Raw genomic sequence first — 20,000 nt, forward strand, 5'->3', positions numbered from 1 at the left:
GGTGAGTAGAGCAGCAGAGTTAGGACAGGTTTACTGTATTTACAGGACTACAGGTGAGTAGAGCAGCAGAGTTAGGACAGGTTAACTGTATTTACAGGACTACAGGTGAGTAGAGCAGCAGAGTTAGGACAGGTTTACTGTATTTACAGGACTACAGGTGAGTAGAGCAGCAGAGTTAGGACAGGTTTACTGTATTTACAGGACTACAGGTGAGTAGAGCAGCAGAGTTAGGACAGGTTTACTGTATTTACAGGACTACAGGTGAGTAGAGCAGCAGAGTTAGGACAGGTTTACTGTATTTACAGGACTACAGGTGAGTAGAGCAGCAGAGTTAGGACAGGTTTACTGTATTTACAGGACTACAGGTGAGTAGAGCAGCAGAGTTAGGACAGGTTTACTGTATTTACAGTACGGTGCAAAAGTCTTCCACCACCCAATATTATGTTTAAAGCTATTTGTCTGGGCAGTACGTGTTTATTTGCTCAGAAACACTCTATATAACATTAGAATACATACAAATAAACATTAATACAATAATAAAGTAACAACAGTTACTTGTGTTTACCAAAATGTTTGTGGAAAAAGCTGTGAGCATCTGATGACCAGTACTGAAAGGTCACTTCCCTGAGGGACAGAAGGAAAATCGAATGATGTGCTTGTACAGCACAACCGCGCTTTCAACCGTGAGGACACGTCTTCTAAGTGGACCTCAGGGCTGTCTGGCCTTCGCGGACCTAGCGGAGGCCCAGTCACTGGTACCTGTTCATTTCTCAAGCCATCCTAGGTGAACTCCCGGCCTACATCTACTCTCTGGTTGCACAGAGACCTGTCAGCAGCCTATGTTGTAGTCTGAGACCATAAGATATGATCCTGATGTCTGTGCCCAGTGAAATACTTGGAATAGACTTCAAAAAGAACAAAAGAGAAGGGAGCCCAGGTGCTCAATGGAGACTGAACCAGGAAGTAGTCTATTCCAGGTGCTCTATGGAGACTGAACCAGGAAGTAGTCTATTCCAGGTGCTCAATGGAGACTGAACCAAGGAAAGTAGTCTATTCCAGGTGCTCAATGGAGACTGAACCAGGAAGTAGTCTATTCCAGGTGCTCAATGGAGACTGAACCAGGAAGTAGTCTATTCCAGGTGCTCAATGGAGACTGAACCAGGAAGTAGTCTATTCCAGGTGCTCAATGGAGACTGAACCAGGAAGTAGTCTATTCCAGGTGCTCTGAACCACGGGAAAAAACTCTTGGTGAAAAAAGTAGGCAGGTCCAGACACTCACGGAGGGATTAAGATAAAAAGCCTTTATCAATACGTGGCTTGTAAAATTAAAAAGCAGACATGTTTCTACCCCCTGGGGGTCTTCATCAGGGCATCAAAGCCTTCAAAAAGACTTGAACCAAAGAGACGATAAACTACCCCAAACACACTCACACACACACAATTAAGCAATAGCGTTCCTACTGTAAATGGCTGCTGTGGGCGACATATTGAAAATTCATGATGGCTCAATATCCCAATTTGTTGGGTAAACCTGTGGCTGTAAGTGTACGAGATGTCATGCTTTTATCAGAAGATGCACAGCTGTCGTGGATGTTTTTATCCAAGCTGCTCCACTACTACTTGGCGTTGTGCAGACAGATGGAACACTTGCAGTATCAGCCTGGCCACCTCAGAGAGACCTGACCTGAGAGAGACCCGCAAGAGAGACCTGACCAGAGAGAGACCTGACCAGAGAGAGACCTGACCAGAGAGAGACCTGACCAGAGAGAGACCTGACCTGAGAGAGACCTGACCTGAGAGAGACCTGACCAGAGAGAGATCTGACCTGAGAGACCTGACCAGAGAGACCTGACCTGAGAGACCTGACCTGAGAGAGACCTGACCTGAGAGAGACCTGACCTGAGAGAGACCTGACCTGAGAGAGACCTGACCAGAGAGAGACCTGACCAGAGAGAGACCTGACCAGAGAGAGACCTGACGAGAGAGAGACCTGACCAGAGAGAGACCTGGCCAGAGAGACCTGAGAGACCTGAGAGACCTGAGAGACCTGACCAGAGAGACCTGACCTGAGAGAGACCTGACCTGAGAGACCTGAGAGACCTGACCAGAGAGACCTGACCTGAGAGAGACCTGACCTGAGAGACCTGAGAGACCTGAGAGACCTGACCTGAGAGACCTGAGAGACCTGAGAGAGACCTGACCAGAGAGACCTGACCTGAGAGACCTGACCTGAGAGACCTGACCAGAGAGACCTGACCTGAGAGACCTGAGAGACCTGACCTGAGAGACCTGACCTGAGAGAGACCTGACCAGAGAGACCTGACCTGAGAGACCTGACCTGAGAGACCTGACCAGAGAGACCTGAGAGACCTGACCTGAGAGAGACCTGACCTGAGAGACCTGACCAGAGAGACCTGAGAGACCTGACCTGAGAGACCTGACCTGAGAGACCTGACCTGAGAGAGACCTGACCTGAGAGACCTGACCTGAGAGACCTGACCTGAGAGAGACCTGACCAGAGAGACCTGAGAGACCTGACCAGAGAGACCTGACCAGAGAGACCTGACCTGAGAGACCTGACCTGAGAGAGACCTGACCAGAGAGACCTGAGAGACCTGACCAGAGAGACCTGACCAGAGAGACCTGACCTGAGAGACCTGACCTGAGAGAGACCTGACCAGAGAGACCTGACCTGAGAGAGACCTGAGAGACCTGAGAGACCTGACCTGAGAGACCTGAGAGACCTGAGAGACCTGACCTGAGAGAGACCTGACCTGAGAGAGACCTGACCTGAGAGACCTGAGAGACCTGACCTGAGAGACCTGACCTGAGAGACCTGACCTGAGAGACCTGAGAGACCTGAGAGACCTGACCTGAGAGACCTGAGAGACCTGACCTGAGAGACCTGAGAGACCTGAGAGACCTGAGAGACCTGAGAGACCTGAGAGACCTGAGAGACCTGAGAGACCTGACCTGAGAGACCTGAGAGACCTGAGAGACCTGACCTGAGAGAGACCTGACCTGAGAGAGACCTGACCTGAGAGACCTGACCTGAGAGACCTGACCTGAGAGAGACCTGACCTGAGAGAGACCTGAGAGACCTGAGAGACCTGACCTGAGAGACCTGACCTGAGAGACCTGAGAGACCTGACCTGAGAGACCTGAGAGACCTGACCTGAGAGACCTGAGAGACCTGACCTGAGAGAGACCTGAGAGACCTGAGAGACCTGAGAGACCTGACCTGAGAGACCTGAGAGACCTGAGAGAGACCTGACCTGAGAGACCTGACCTGAGAGACCTGACCTGAGAGAGACCTGACCTGAGAGAGACCTGAGAGACCTGAGAGACCTGACCTGAGAGACCTGACCTGAGAGAGACCTGACCTGAGAGACCTGAGAGACCTGAGAGACCTGACCTGAGAGACCTGACCTGAGAGAGACCTGACCTGAGAGAGACCTGACCTGAGAGAGACCTGACCTGAGAGACCTGACCTGAGTGGGATCTCTGGGACAGGGAACAGAACAAGAAGCAGTCCAGGTCAAAAGAAGATTTACAGCAAATCCTGCAGGAGGCTTGGGAGAGTTTACCAGAGGACTGCCTGAACGAGCGCCAGCGCAGCAGTGTACCACAACCACTAGCTTCAGCTTAGCATTCTCATGGAGGCCACACAAATACTGACACAAGACATTCTTGTTACTTTATGTGTTTATTCTATAGAGTTTATCTTTTTCTTTTTTCTTTTTACGATAAATAAACACTTACTGCCCAGATAAATTGCTTTGAACAATTTTCTTGGGTGGCCTAAGACCTTTGCCTAAGACTTTTGCACAGCAGTTACACTCCTCAAAGAGATTAAGGGAACACTAGACATTAATCATTGCGGATCTCGATTAAATATTCAAGTTGAAAATCTTTATTGATTACATTGTGTAATTCGTCGACAACAAAGTGACATAAGGACAATCAATGGGGACCAAAGTCATTAACCCATTGAGGGCTGGATGTGATGATTAAGTGTTCCCTTCATTTTTTGGAGCCGTTTATACTGTCCCCTTGTCCTCTCCTGTCTGTGTCCGTCCCCTGGGCGTCTCACCCTCCTCTCTCCCCCCAGGTTCATGCCGGAGCCCAACCTGCCGCCCCTGCTGGTGTGTGTGGAGGGCGGGGCCGCGCCCCCCGGCGCCGTGCTGGTGGAGAGGCTGAGGGAGACGCTCCCCGAGCTGCCCGGCGCCCGGAGGCTCCGCATGGTGGAGGACTACGGCGTCCTCCCCGAACACAGCTTCACCCTGGTGGTGAGTGGGGGGCCACAGGGACAGTCTGGTGGGGAGTGGGGGACCCCAGGGACAGTCTGGTGGGGAGTGGGGGGCCACAGGGACAGTCTGGTGGGGAGTGGGGGACCCCAGGGACAGTCTGGTGGGGGACCACAGGGACAGTCTGGTGGGGGATCAGGGGACAGTCTGGTGGGGAGTGGGGGACCACAGGGACAGTCTGGTGGGGAGTGGGGGGCCACAGGGACAGTCTGGTGGGGAGGGGGGGGCCACAGGGACAGTCTGGTGGGGAGTGGGGGATCGTAGGGACAGTCTGGTGGGGAGTGGGGGATCGTAGGGACAGTCTGGTGGGGAGTGGGGGATCGTAGGGACAGTCTGGTGGGGAGTGGGGGACCACAGGGACAGTCTGGTGGGGGATCGTAGGGACAGTCTGGTGGGGAGTGGGGGATCGTAGGGACAGTCTGGTGGGGAGTGGGGGACCACAGGGACAGTCTGGTGGGGAGTGGGGGATCACAGGGACAGTCTGGTGGGGAGTGGGGGGCCACAGGGACAGTCTGGTGGGGAGTGGGGGGCCACAGGGACAGTCTGGTGGGGAGTGGGGGGCCACAGGGACAGTCTGGTGGGGAGTGGGGGGCCACAGGGACAGTCTGGTGGGGAGTGGGGGGCCACAGGGACAGTCTGGTGGGGAGTGGGGGGCCACAGGGACAGTCTGGTGGGGAGTGGGGGAGTGGGGGACCACAGGGACAGTCTGAGGAGTGGGGGACCACAGGGACAGTCTGGTGGGGAGTGGGGGATCGTAGGGACAGTCTGGTGGGGAGTGGGGGATCGTAGGGACAGTCTGGTGGGGAGGGGGGGACCACAGGGACAGTCTGGTGGGGAGTGGGGGATCGTAGGGACAGTCTGGTGGAGAGTGGGGGACCACAGGGACAGTCTGGTGGGGAGTGGGGGACCACAGGGACAGTCTGGTGGGGAGTGGGGGGCCACAGGGACAGTCTGGTGGGGAGGGGGGGACCACAGGGACAGTCTGGTGGGGAGTGGGGGATCGTAGGGACAGTCTGGTGGGGAGTGGGGGGCCACAGGGACAGTCTGGTGGGGAGTGGGGGACCACAGGGACAGTCTGGTGGGGAGTGGGGGATCGTAGGGACAGTCTGGTGGGGAGTGGGGGGCCACAGGGACAGTCTGGTGGGGAGGGGGGGACCACAGGGACAGTCTGGTGGGGGACCACAGGGACAGTTTGGTGGGGAGTGGGGGACCACAGGGACAGTCTGGTGGGGAGTGGGGGACCACAGGGACAGTCTGGTGGGGAGTGGGGGACCACAGGGACAGTCTGGTGGGGAGTGGGGGACCACAGGGACAGTCTGGTGGGGAGTGGGGGATCGTAGGGACAGTCTGGTGGGGAGTGGGGGGCCACAGGGACAGTCTGGTGGGGAGTGGGGGATCGTAGGGACAGTCTGGTGGGGAGTGGGGGGCCACAGGGACAGTCTGGTGGGGAGTGGGGGATCGTAGGGACAGTCTGGTGGGGAGTGGGGGACCACAGGGACAGTCTGGTGGGGAGTGGGGGACCACAGGGACAGTCTGGTGGGGAGGGGGGGACCACAGGGACAGTCTGGTGGGGAGTGGGGGATCGTAGGGACAGTCTGGTGGGGAGGGGGGGATCGTAGGGACAGTCTGGTGGGGAGGGGGGGATCGTAGGGACAGTCTGGTGGGGAGGGGGGGATCGTAGGGACAGTCTGGTGGGGAGGGGGGGATCGTAGGGACAGTCTGGTGGGGAGTGGGGGACCACAGGGACAGTCTGGTGGGGAGTGGGGGACCACAGGGACAGTCTGGTGGGGAGTGGGGGACCACAGGGACAGTCTGGTGGGGAGTGGGGGATCGTAGGGACAGTCTGGTGGGGAGTGGGGGGCCACAGGGACAGTCTGGTGGGGAGTGGGGGACCACAGGGACAGTCTGGTGGGGAGTGGGGGACCACAGGGACAGTCTGGTGGGGAGTGGGGGACCACAGGGACAGTCTGGTGGGGAGTGGGGGGCCACAGGGACAGTCTGGTGGGGAGTGGGGGATCGTAGGGACAGTCTGGTGGGGAGTGGGGGGCCACAGGGACAGTCTGATGGGGGGCCACAGGGACAGTCTGGTGGGGAGGGGGGGACCACAGGGACAGTCTGTTGGGGGACCACAGGGACAGTCTGGTGGGGGACCACAGGGACAGTCTGGTGGGGAGTGGGGGACCACAGGGACAGTCTGGTGGGGAGGGGGGGACCCCAGGGACAGTCTGGTGGGGAGTGGGGGGACCACAGGGACAGTCTGGTGGGGGACCACAGGGACAGTCTGGTGGGGAGTGGGGGATCAGGGGACAGTCTGGTGGGGAGTGGGGGACCACAGGGACAGTCTGGTGGGGAGTGGGGGATCGTAGGGACAGTCTGGTGGGGAGTGGGGGATCGTAGGGACAGTCTGGTGGGGAGTGGGGGACCACAGGGACAGTCTGGTGGGGAGGGGGGGACCACAGGGACAGTCTGGTGGGGAGGGGGGGACCACAGGGACAGTCTGGTGGGGAGTGGGGGATCGTAGGGACAGTCTGGTGGGGAGTGGGGGGCCACAGGGACAGTCTGGTGGGGAGTGGGGGACCACAGGGACAGTCTGGTGGGGAGTGGGGGACCACAGGGACAGTCTGGTGGGGAGTGGGGGTCCACAGGGACAGTCTGGTGGGGAGTGGGGGACCACAGGGACAGTCTGGTGGGGAGTGGGGGACCACAGGGACAGTCTGGTGGGGAGTGGGGGACCACAGGGACAGTCTGGTGGGGAGTGGGGGACCACAGGGACAGTCTGGTGGGGAGGGGGGGACCACAGGGACAGTCTGGTGGGGAGGGGGGGATCGTAGGGACAGTCTGGTGGGGAGTGGGGGATCGTAGGGACAGTCTGGTGGGGAGTGGGGGATCGTAGGGACAGTCTGGTGGGGAGTGGGGGATCGTAGGGACAGTCTGGTGGGGAGGGGGGGATCGTAGGGACAGTCTGGTGGGGAGGGGGGGATCGTAGGGACAGTCTGATGGGGAGTGGGGGATCGTAGGGACAGTCTGGTGGGGAGTGGGGGACCACAGGGACAGTCTGGTGGGGAGTGGGGGGCCACAGGGACAGTCTGGTGGGGAGTGGGGGATCGTAGGGACAGTCTGGTGGGGAGTGGGGGACCACAGGGACAGTCTGGTGGGGAGTGGGGGGCCACAGGGACAGTCTGGTGGGGAGGGGGGGACCACAGGGACAGTCTGGTGGGGAGTGGGGGATCGTAGGGACAGTCTGGTGGGGAGTGGGGGATCGTAGGGACAGTCTGGTGGGGAGGGGGGGATCGTAGGGACAGTCTGGTGGGGAGGGGGGGACCACAGGGACAGTCTGGTGGGGAGTGGGGGGCAACAGGGACAGTCTGGTGGGGAGTGGGGGATCGTAGGGACAGTCTGGTGGGGAGGAGGGGACCACAGGGACAGTCTGGTGGGGAGGGGGGGATCGTAGGGACAGTCTGGTGGGGAGTGGGGGGCCACAGGGACAGTCTGGTGGGGAGTGGGGGACCACAGGGACAGTCTGGTGGGGAGGGGGGATCGTAGGGACAGTCTGGTGGGGAGTGGGGGGCCACAGGGACAGTCTGGTGGGGAGTGGGGGACCACAGGGACAGTCTGGTGGGGAGTGGGGGATCGTAGGGACAGTCTGGTGGGGAGGGGGGGATCGTAGGGACAGTCTGGTGGGGAGTGGGGGATCGTAGGGACAGTCTGGTGGGGAGTGGGGGATCGTAGGGACAGTCTGGTGGGGAGTGGGGGGCCACAGGGACAGTCTGGTGGGGAGGGGGGGATCGTAGGGACAGTCTGGTGGGGAGTGGGGGGCCACAGGGACAGTCTGATGGGGGGCCACAGGGACAGTCTGGTGGGGAGGGGGGGGCCACAGGGACAGTCTGTTGGGGGACCACAGGGACAGTCTGGTGGGGAGTGGGGGACCACAGGGACAGTCTGGTGGGGAGTGGGGGGCCACAGGGACAGTCTGGTGGGGAGGGGGGGACCACAGGGACAGTCTGGTGGGGAGTGGGGGGCCACAGGGACAGTCTGGTGGGGAGTGGGGGGCCACAGGGACAGTCTGGTGGGGAGTGGGGGACCACAGGGACAGTCTGGTGGGGAGTGGGGGACCACAGGGACAGTCTGGTGGGGAGTGGGGGACCACAGGGACAGTCTGGTGGGGAGTGGGGGATCGTAGGGACAGTCTGGTGGGGAGTGGGGGACACAGGGACAGTCTGGTGGGGAGGGGGGGACCACAGGGACAGTCTGGTGGGGAGTGGGGGACACAGGGACAGTCTGGTGGGGAGGGGGGGATCGTAGGGACAGTCTGGTGGGGAGTGGGGGACCACAGGGACAGTCTGGTGGGGAGTGGGGGATCGTAGGGACAGTCTGGTGGTGAGTGGGGGACCACAGGGACAGTCTGGTGGGGAGTGGGGGATCGTAGGGACAGTCTGGTGGTGAGTGGGGGACCACAGGGACAGTCTGGTGGGGAGGGGGGGATCGTAGGGACAGTCTGGTGGTTTGATCCCAATGAGCAGGTTAACACCTTGTATGGCAGCCGCCACCATTGGTGTGTGAGTGTGAGTGAGTGTGTGTGTGACTGGGTGAATGAGAGGCCATGGCAAAGCGCTATATGAGTGTGTGAGTGAGTGTGAGTGTGTGACTGGGTGAATGAGAGGCCATGGCAAAGCGCTATATGAGTGAGTGTGAGTGTGTGACTGGGTGAATGAGAGGCCCTGGCAAAGCGCTATATGAGTGAGAGTGTGTGTGTGACGGGGTGAATGAGAGGCCATGGCAAAGCGCTATATGAGTGTGTGAGTGAGTGTGAGTGTGTGACTGGGTGAACGAGAGGCCATGGCAAAGCGCTATATGAGTGTGTGAGTGTGTGAGTGTGTGACTGGGTGAATGAGAGGCCATGGCAAAGCGCTATATGAGTGAGAGTGTGTGTGTGACTGGGTGAATGAGAGGCCATGGCAAAGCGCTATATGAGTGCAGATCATTCACCATGAACCACAGCAGGGCCTGTCGAGCACAGCTGCACCCTGATGGGGAACAGGAGGCCCCAGGGACATGGAGTAGACATTGTAATAGATACATTCAAATGAGTGTATTCTCTGTATCAAGACATTGTGTAAAGCAGGAAGCTGCCCTTTGTTTACTGCCCTGACCCCTGACCCCCTATCTCCAGGCCTTTTAATCAACTTTATAGCAGGAGACCTCCCCAGGGGTCCCCTCCTCCCCAGGGGTCCCCTCCTCCCCAGGGGTCCCCTCCTCCCCAGGGGTCCCCTCCTCCCAACTATCTTTGGTCCTTGTCTTCGTTCTCTTGAGCTGTGGCCTAGCCTACTCACTATAATTGGCTAGTGAGGTATTTGCATATGCAGGTATGGTCACACCCACACTGTTTATAATACCCTGTTCTCAAGATAATCTTGGCTTTTAGTGGATGTTCCTTCCTCTCTGAGCCCGACTTTGCAAACTCGTAACTTATCTGGAATAAAGGTAACCAGCTTGGACTTTCAAAGATGAACCTTGGCATTCTCCACTACTCTTTCCTTAATTATTAGAATAAATCTATAACAGACAGCAGGGCCTCTCTCTCTTCAGTACAGGAGAGAGAGACTCAGCAAACCAGTTCACCTGCTCTCGTTACCCCTAACCGCCTGACGCACTTCTCCCTCTGTCCAGCAGGGGGCAGCACACAGCAGGTCTGCATGTATACAGTATATAGGTGTGTTGCATCATGACATACCGTATGAGTTGAATATCAAACGTCTTCTCACGATTCCTCACATCTTTGCTTGTTTCCTCTTCTTATCCCTACCATACACTCAAAGATGTTTAACAGATTAAAGTCTGACACAGACTCTAGACAGAGATCATGCGGGGTCATTTGCACGAGGCAAGACTAAAAACGTCCGATAATATGAAACATGTTTGATTTTATCGTAACATCAAGACCAGAGAAACTGTCTTAAGACAGACAGTTCGAATGCAAACAAGATGGCGGCGGCGCGCTCCGACTCCAGCAAACCTCTCATGTTCATAGTCCCACAGTAGAAACTTGTCTGTGACAGTGAAATCGGGTGAGAGGGTCGGCTGGTGTCTGGCGGCCATTAGCCTTCCTCCTGCGATGAGGAGGCAGAGAGCAGTCAGAGCAGTCAGAGCAGGCAGAGCAGTCAGAGCAGGCAGAGCAGTCAGAGCAGGCAGAGCAGTCAGAGCAGTCAGAGCAGGCAGAGCAGTCAGAGCAGTCAGAGCAGTCAGAGCAGGCAGAGCAGTCAGAGCAGTCAGAGCAGTCAGAGCAGGCAGAGCAGTCAGAGCAGTCAGAGCAGTCAGAGCAGTCAGAGCAGGCAGAGCAGGCAGAGCAGTCAGAGCAGGCAGAGCAGTCAGAGCAGGCAGAGCAGTCAGAGCAGGCAGAGGAGGACGGGAGAACTCCTGCACTCTCCAACAGGGCACTCCACTGTTAGTCATGTCTCTCTTATGAAGTATCTAGCCCATGTTTACTGCTCTGTAGATGTTCTTAGCCAATAGACAGACATTTTTCAGGAGCTTGCTCGATCTTGTTGAGAGGGGTCAGGGAAGAATTTTTACAGCTCACTTTTCTGGCCCCCGGGTGATTACTGTTTTTTTGCTTCCCTCTGGAATATGTAGGGGTGGGTCGTATGCCCACCTCCCTTGTTCTCTGTAAAGCGCATTGTGTTGGCTCTGTGTATGAAATGCGCTATACAAATAAAGTTTGATTTGATTTGAACTCAGCTCAGGGTTCTGAGGACAGGAGAACTCAGCTCAGGGTTCTGAGGACAGGAGAACTCAGCTCAGGGTTCTGAGGACAGGAGAACTCAGCTCAGGGTTCTGAGGACAGGAGAACTCAGCTCAGCTCGTGGTTCTCTCCCTCTCTGTCTGCAGAACGAGGACGGCCTCGTGGACTACTTTGAGACGGTCGTCAGGGAGACCAAGATGGAGCCGAGGAAGGTGATTGGCTGGGTGGTGAACGAGCTGCTGGGCCTCCTCAATCAGCAGGGGATGAGTGTGAGCCAGAGGTGGGAGACGCACGCACACGCACACACACACACACACACACACACACACACACACACAGACACACACGCACACACACGCACACACACACACATCCTCATCACTCTGTTACTGCACTATCATTCTCATCCATCCAGAGATCGCTGGACTATGGAGGTATATGGTGGAATATGGAGGTATATGGTGGAATATGGAGGTATATGGTGGTATATGGTGGTATATGGAGGTATATGGTGGAATATGGAGGTATATGGTGGTATATGGAGGAATATGGAGGTATATGGTGGTATATGGTGGTATATGGTGGAATATGGAGGTATATGGTGGTATATGGAGGAATATGGAGGTATATGGTGGTATATGGAGGAATATGGAGGTATATGGTGGTATATGGTGGTATATGGTGGTATATGGTGGAATATGGATGTATATGGTGGAATATTGAGGTATATGGTGGTATATGGTGGTATATGGTGGAATATGGAGGAATATGGAGGAATATGGTGGAATATGGTGGTATATGGAGGTATATGGTGGTATATGGTGGTATATGGTGGAATATGGTGGAATATGGAGGTATATGGAGGTATATGGAGGTATATGGTGGAATATGGAGGTATATGGTGGAATATGGAGGTATATGGAGGTATATGGTGGTATATGGAGGTATATGGTGGAATATGGAGGTATATGGTGGAATATGGAGGTATATGGAGGTATATGGTGGTATATGGTGGTATATGGTGGTATATGGAGGAATATGGAGGTATATGGTGGAATATGGTGGTATATCGTGGAATATGGAGGTATATTGAGGTATATGGTGGTATATGGAGGTATATGGTGGTATATGGTGGTATATGGTGGTATATGGTGGTACATGGTGGAATATGGAGGTATATGGTGGAATATGGAGGTATATGGTGGTATATGGAGGTATATGGTGGTATATCCTGGTATATGGAGGAATATGGAGGTATATGGTGGAATATGGAGGTATATGGTGGTATATGGAGGAATATGGAGGTATATGGTGGTATATGGAGGAATATGGAGGTACTGTATCTGGAGGTGTATGAAGGTATATGGAGGTGTATGAAGGTATATGGAGTATATGGAGGTGTATGAAGGTGTATGAAGGTGTATGGAGGTATATGGAGGTATATGGAGGTATATGGAGGTATATGGAGGTGTATGAAGGTGTATGGAGGTATATGGAGTATATGGAGGTATATGGAGGTGTATGAAGGTATATGGAGGTGTATGAAGGTGTATGGAGGTATATGGAGGTATATGGAGGTGTATGGAGGTGTATGAAGGTGTATGAAGGTGTATGGAGGATACAGGACACCACTTATCACCAAAGTGTGCACAGAGGTACCTTGTAGGGCTGGGTATCGATTTGAATTTCAAGAATCGATTCCGATTCACAAGGTTCAGAATCGATTATCACTATTCGATTCGATTCGATTGAATATCGATTCGGTGAGTGTTACTAAAACATTTTTTTAGCTGTAACCTTAATTACATGACTGCCAGGTTATGCAACACATCAATACTAGGGCTGGGTATCAATACTGATTTCCAAAAATGAATGAATGAATGAATCATTGAATGAATTAATTAACTATTCATTCCTTCATTTATTTATTCATTCATTAAATAAAAGATCGATTTTGGGATTCATGAATCGATTCTGAATCATTTGATTCAGAATTGATGAATCGATTTTTTAAACCCAGCATTTACCATGTGTAAGGTTATAACAGCAGAGACAGCAACAACACTGGGTTGGGTTCAAACTACAAGGGAAGTGAGCTTGTCTTTGATGACCTCACTGTTTCTCATTCAATATTATATATCTCTCTCTCTGTGGTACCCTAACACCTTCTCCCCTCATCCCCTGCACCAACAACATCATTCAATATTATATATCTCTCTCTCTGTGGTACCCTAACACCTTCTCCCCTCATCCTCCACCACCAACATCATTCAATATTATATATCTCTCTCTCTGTGGTACCCTAACACCTTCTCCCCTCATCCTCCACCACCAACATCATTCAATATTATATATCTCTCTCTCTGTGGTACCCTAACACCTTCTCCCCTCATCACCTGCACCTCCAACATCATTCAATATTATATACCTCTCTCTCTGTGGTACCCTAACACCTTCTCCCCTCATCCACCACCACCAACATCATTCAATATTACATACCTCTCTCTGTGGTACCCTAACACCTTCTCCCCTCATCACCTGCACCTCCAACATCATTCAATATTATATATCTCTCTCTGTGGTACCCTAACACCTTCTCCCCTCATCCACCACCACCAACATCATTCAATATTATATATCTCTCTCTCTGTGGTACCCTAACACCTTCTCCCCTCATCCACCACCACCAACATCATTCAATATTATATATCTCTCTCTGTGGTACCCTAACACCTTCTCCCCTCATCCCCTCACCACCAACATCATTCAATATTATATATCTCTCTCTGTGGTACCCTAACCCCTTCTCCCCTCATCGCCCTGCACCACCAACATCATTCAATATTATATATCTCTCTCTCTGTGGTACCCTAACACCTTCTTCCCTCATCCCCTCACCACCAACATCATTCAATATTATATATCTCTCTCTCTGTGGTACCCTAACACCTTCTCCCCTCACCGCCTGCACTACCAACATCATTCAATATTATATATCTCTCTCTGTGGTACCCTAACACCTTCTCCCCTCATCCCCTCACCACCAACATCATTCAATATTATAAATCTCTCTCTCTGTGGTACCCTAACACCTTCTCCCCTCATCACCTGCACCACCAACATCATTCAATATTATATATCTCTCTCTCTGTGGTACCCTAACACCTTCTCCCCTCATCACCTGACCACCAACATCATTCAATATTATATATCTCTCTCTCTGTGGTACCCTAACACCTTCTCCCCTCATCGCCCTGCACCACCAACATCATTCAATATTATATATCTCTCTCTCTGTGGTACCCTAACACCTTCTCCCCTCATCACCTGCACCTCCAACATCATTCAATATTATATATCTCTCTCTGTGGTACCCTAACACCTTCTCCCCTCATCCACCACCACCAACATCATTCAATATTATATACCTCTCTCTCTGTGGTACCCTAACACCTTCTTCCCTCATCCCCTCACCACCAACATCATTCAATATTATATATCTCTCTCTCTGTGGTACCCTAACACCTTCTCCCCTCATCACCTGCACCTCCAACATCATTCAATATTATATATCTCTCTCTGTGGTACCCTAACACCTTCTCCCCTCATCCCCTGCACCTCCAACATCATTCAATATTATATATCTCTCTCTGTGGTACCCTAACACCTTCTCCCCTCATCCACCACCACCAACATCATTCAATATTATATACCTCTCTCTCTGTGGTACCCTAACACCTTCTCCCCTCATCCCCTGCACCACCAACATCATTCAATATTATATATCTCTCTCTCTGTGGTACCCTAACACCTTCTCCCCTCATCCCCTGCACCACCAACATCATTCAATATTATATATCTCTCTCTCTGTGGTACCCTAACACCTTCTTCCCTCATCCCCTCACCACCAACATCATTCAATATTATATATCTCTCTCTCTGTGGTACCCTAACACCTTCTTCCCTCATCCCCTCACCACCAACATCATTCAATATTATATATCTCTCTCTCTGTGGTACCCTAACACCTTCTCCCCTCACCGCCTGCACTACCAACATCATTCAATATTATATATCTCTCTCTCTGTGGTACCCTAACACCTTCTCCCCTCACCGCCTGCACTACCAACATCATTCAATATTATATATCTCTCTCTCTGTGGTACCCTAACACCTTCTTCCCTCATCCCCTCACCACCAACATCATTCAATATTATATATCTCTCTCTCTGTGGTACCCTAACACCTTCTCCCCTCATCGCCTGCACTACCAACATCATTCAATATTATATATCTCTCTCTGTGGTACCCTAACACCTTCTCCCCTCATCCCCTCACCACCAACATCATTCAATATTATATACCTCTCTCTGTGGTACCCTAACACCTTCTCCCCTCATCCCCTCACCACCAACATCATTCAATATTATATATCTCTCTCTCTGTGGTACCCTAACACCTTCTCCCCTCATCACCTGCACCACCAACATCATTCAATATTATATATCTCTCTCTCTGTGGTACCCTAACACCTTCTCCCCTCACCGCCTGCACTACCAACATCATTCAATATTATATATCTCTCTCTGTGGTACCCTAACACCTTCTCCCCTCATCACCTGCACCTCCAACATCATTCAATATTATATATCTCTCTCTCTGTGGTACCCTAACACCTTCTCCCCTCACCGCCTGCACTACCAACATCATTCAATATTATATATCTCTCTCTGTGGTACCCTAACACCTTCTCCCCTCACCGCCTGCACCACCAACATCATTCAATATTATATATCTCTCTCTCTGTGGTACCCTAACACCTTCTCCCCTCATCCACCACCACCAACATCATTCAATATTATATATCTCTCTCTCTGTGGTACCCTAACACCTTCTCCCCTCATCACCTGCACCTCCAACATCATTCAATATTATATATCTCTCTCTCTGTGGTACCCTAACACCTTCTCCCCTCATCCACCACCACCAACATCATTCAATATTATATATCTCTCTCTCTGTGGTACCCTAACACCTTCTTCCCTCATCCCCTCACCACCAACATCATTCAATATTATATATCTCTCTCTCTGTGGTACCCTAACACCTTCTCCCCTCACCGCCTGCACCACCAACATCATTCAATATTATATATCTCTCTCTCTGTGGTACCCTAACACCTTCTCCCCTCATCCACCACCACCAACATCATTCAATATTATATATCTCTCTCTCTGTGGTACCCTAACACCTTCTCCCCTCATCACCTGCACCTCCAACATCATTCAATATTATATATCTCTCTCTCTGTGGTACCCTAACACCTTCTCCCCTCATCCACCACCACCAACATCATTCAATATTATATATCTCTCTCTCTGTGGTACCCTAACACCTTCTTCCCTCATCCCCTCACCACCAACATCATTCAATATTATATACCTCTCTCTCTGTGGTACCCTAACACCTTCTTCCCTCATCCCCTCACCACCAACATCATTCAATATTATATATCTCTCTCTCTGTGGTACCCTAACACCTTCTCCCCTCATCACCTGCACCTCCAACATCATTCAATATTATATATCTCTCTCTGTGGTACCCTAACACCTTCTCCCCTCATCCCCTGCACCTCCAACATCATTCAATATTATATATCTCTCTCTGTGGTACCCTAACACCTTCTCCCCTCATCCACCACCACCAACATCATTCAATATTATATACCTCTCTCTCTGTGGTACCCTAACACCTTCTCCCCTCATCCCCTGCACCACCAACATCATTCAATATTATATATCTCTCTCTCTGTTGTACCCTAACACCTTCTTCCCTCATCCCCTCACCACCAACATCATTCAATATTATATATCTCTCTCTCTGTGGTACCCTAACACCTTCTTCCCTCATCCCCTCACCACCAACATCATTCAATATTATATATCTCTCTCTCTGTGGTACCCTAACACCTTCTCCCCTCACCGCCTGCACTACCAACATCATTCAATATTATATATCTCTCTCTCTGTGGTACCCTAACACCTTCTCCCCTCACCGCCTGCACTACCAACATCATTCAATATTATATATCTCTCTCTCTGTGGTACCCTAACACCTTCTTCCCTCATCCCCTCACCACCAACATCATTCAATATTATATATCTCTCTCTCTGTGGTACCCTAACACCTTCTCCCCTCATCGCCTGCACTACCAACATCATTCAATATTATATATCTCTCTCTGTGGTACCCTAACACCTTCTCCCCTCATCCCCTCACCACCAACATCATTCAATATTATATACCTCTCTCTGTGGTACCCTAACACCTTCTCCCCTCATCCCCTCACCACCAACATCATTCAATATTATATATCTCTCTCTCTGTGGTACCCTAACACCTTCTCCCCTCATCACCTGCACCACCAACATCATTCAATATTATATATCTCTCTCTCTGTGGTACCCTAACACCTTCTCCCCTCACCGCCTGCACTACCAACATCATTCAATATTATATATCTCTCTCTGTGGTACCCTAACACCTTCTCCCCTCATCACCTGCACCTCCAACATCATTCAATATTATATATCTCTCTCTGTGGTACCCTAACACCTTCTCCCCTCACCGCCTGCACTACCAACATCATTCAATATTATATATCTCTCTCTGTGGTACCCTAACACCTTCTCCCCTCACCGCCTGCACCACCAACATCATTCAATATTATATATCTCTCTCTCTGTGGTACCCTAACACCTTCTCCCCTCATCCACCACCACCAACATCATTCAATATTATATATCTCTCTCTTTGTGGTACCCTAACACCTTCTCCCCTCATCACCTGCACCTCCAACATCATTCAATATTATATATCTCTCTCTCTGTGGTACCCTAACACCTTCTCCCCTCATCCACCACCACCAACATCATTCAATATTATATATCTCTCTCTCTGTGGTACCCTAACACCTTCTTCCCTCATCCCCTCACCACCAACATCATTCAATATTATATATCTCTCTCTCTGTGGTACCCTAACACCTTCTCCCCTCACCGTCTGCACTACCAACATCATTCAATATTATATATCTCTCTCTGTGGTACCCTAACACCTTCTCCCCTCATCCCCTCACCACCAACATCATTCAATATTATAAATCTCTCTCTCTGTGGTACCCTAACACCTTCTCCCCTCACCGCCTGCACTACCAACATCATTCAATATTATATATCTCTCTCTGTGGTACCCTAACACCTTCTCCCCTCACCGCCTGCACTACCAACATCATTCAATATTATATATCTCTCTCTGTGGTACCCTAACACCTTCTCCCCTCATCACCTGCACCTCCAACATCATTCAATATTATATATCTCTCTCTCTGTGGTACCCTAACACCTTCTCCCCTCACCGCCTGCACTACCAACATCATTCAATATTATATATCTCTCTCTGTGGTACCCTAACACCTTCTCCCCTCACCGCCTGCACCACCAACATCATTCAATATTATATATCTCTCTCTCTGTGGTACCCTAACACCTTCTCCCCTCATCCACCACCACCAACATCATTCAATATTATATATCTCTCTCTCTGTGGTACCCTAACACCTTCTCCCCTCATCACCTGCACCTCCAACATCATTCAATATTATATATCTCTCTCTCTGTGGTACCCTAACACCTTCTCCCCTCATCCACCACCACCAACATCATTCAATATTATATATCTCTCTCTGTGGTACCCTAACACCTTCTCCCCTCATCACCTGCACCACCAACATCATTCAATATTATATATCTCTCTCTCTGTGGTACCCTAACACCTTCTTCCCTCATCCCCTCACCACCAACATCATTCAATATTATATATCTCTCTCTCTGTGGTACCCTAACACCTTCTCCCCTCACCGCCTGCACTACCAACATCATTCAATATTATATATCTCTCTCTGTGGTACCCTAACACCTTCTCCCCTCATCCCCTCACCACCAACATCATTCAATATTATAAATCTCTCTCTCTGTGGTACCCTAACACCTTCTCCCCTCACCGCCTGCACTACCAACATCATTCAATATTATATATCTCTCTCTGTGGTACCCTAACACCTTTTCCCCTCACCGCCTGCACCACCAACATCATTCAATATTATATATCTCTCTCTCTGTGGTACCCTAACACCTTCTCCCCTCATCCACCACCACCAACATCATTCAATATTATATATCTCTCTCTCTGTGGTACCCTAACACCTTCTCCCCTCATCGCCTGCACCTCCAACATCATTCAATATTATATATCTCTCTCTCTGTGGTACCCTAACACCTTCTCCCCTCATCCACCACCTCCAACATCATTCAATATTATATATCTCTCTCTGTGGTACCCTAACACCTTCTCCCCTCATCCACCACCACCAACATCATTCAATATTATATATCTCTCTCTGTGGTACCCTAACACCTTCTCCCCTCATCACCTGACCTCCAACATCATTCAATATTATATCTCTCTCTCTCTGTGGTACCCTAACACCTTCTCCCCTCACCGCCTGCACTACCAACATCATTCAATATTATATATCTCTCTCTGTGGTACCCTAACACCTTCTCCCCTCACCGCCTGCACCACCAACATCATTCAATATTATATATCTCTCTCTCTGTGGTACCCTAACACCTTCTCCCCTCACCGCCTGCACTACCAACATCATTCAATATTATATATCTCTCTCTCTGTGGTACCCTAACACCTTCTCCCCTCACCACCTGCACCTCCAACATCATTCAATATTATATATCTCTCTCTCTGTGGTACCCTAACACCTTCTCCCCTCATCACCTGCACCTCCAACATCATTCAATATTATATATCTCTCTCTCTGTGGTACCCTAACACCTTCTCCCCTCATCCACCACCACCAACATCATTCAATATTATAT

The 20,000-nt window shown here is 51.4% G+C and overlaps 1 protein-coding gene across 3 annotated transcripts in view; it reads left to right on the plus strand.

Annotated features, from left to right (window-relative positions):
- The window catches only part of gatb (glutamyl-tRNA(Gln) amidotransferase, subunit B), a gene marked incomplete at its 5' end in the record, with an annotated part of 68,656 nt that overhangs the window by 36,509 nt on the left and 12,147 nt on the right, over positions 1-20,000 (plus strand). For all 3 annotated transcript variants that reach the window (XM_084454226.1, XM_084454228.1, XM_084454227.1), the window contains 2 exons: positions 4,112-4,289; positions 11,193-11,326. In XM_084454226.1, coding sequence (XP_084310352.1) covers positions 4,112-4,289; positions 11,193-11,326 — 312 coding nt within the window. The remainder of the gene's footprint in view (positions 1-4,111; positions 4,290-11,192; positions 11,327-20,000) is intronic.

The sequence above is a fragment of the Borostomias antarcticus genome, assembly GCF_949987555.1.
Source record: "Borostomias antarcticus genome assembly, chromosome: 20".
Lineage (NCBI taxonomy): Eukaryota > Metazoa > Chordata > Actinopteri > Stomiiformes > Stomiidae > Borostomias > Borostomias antarcticus.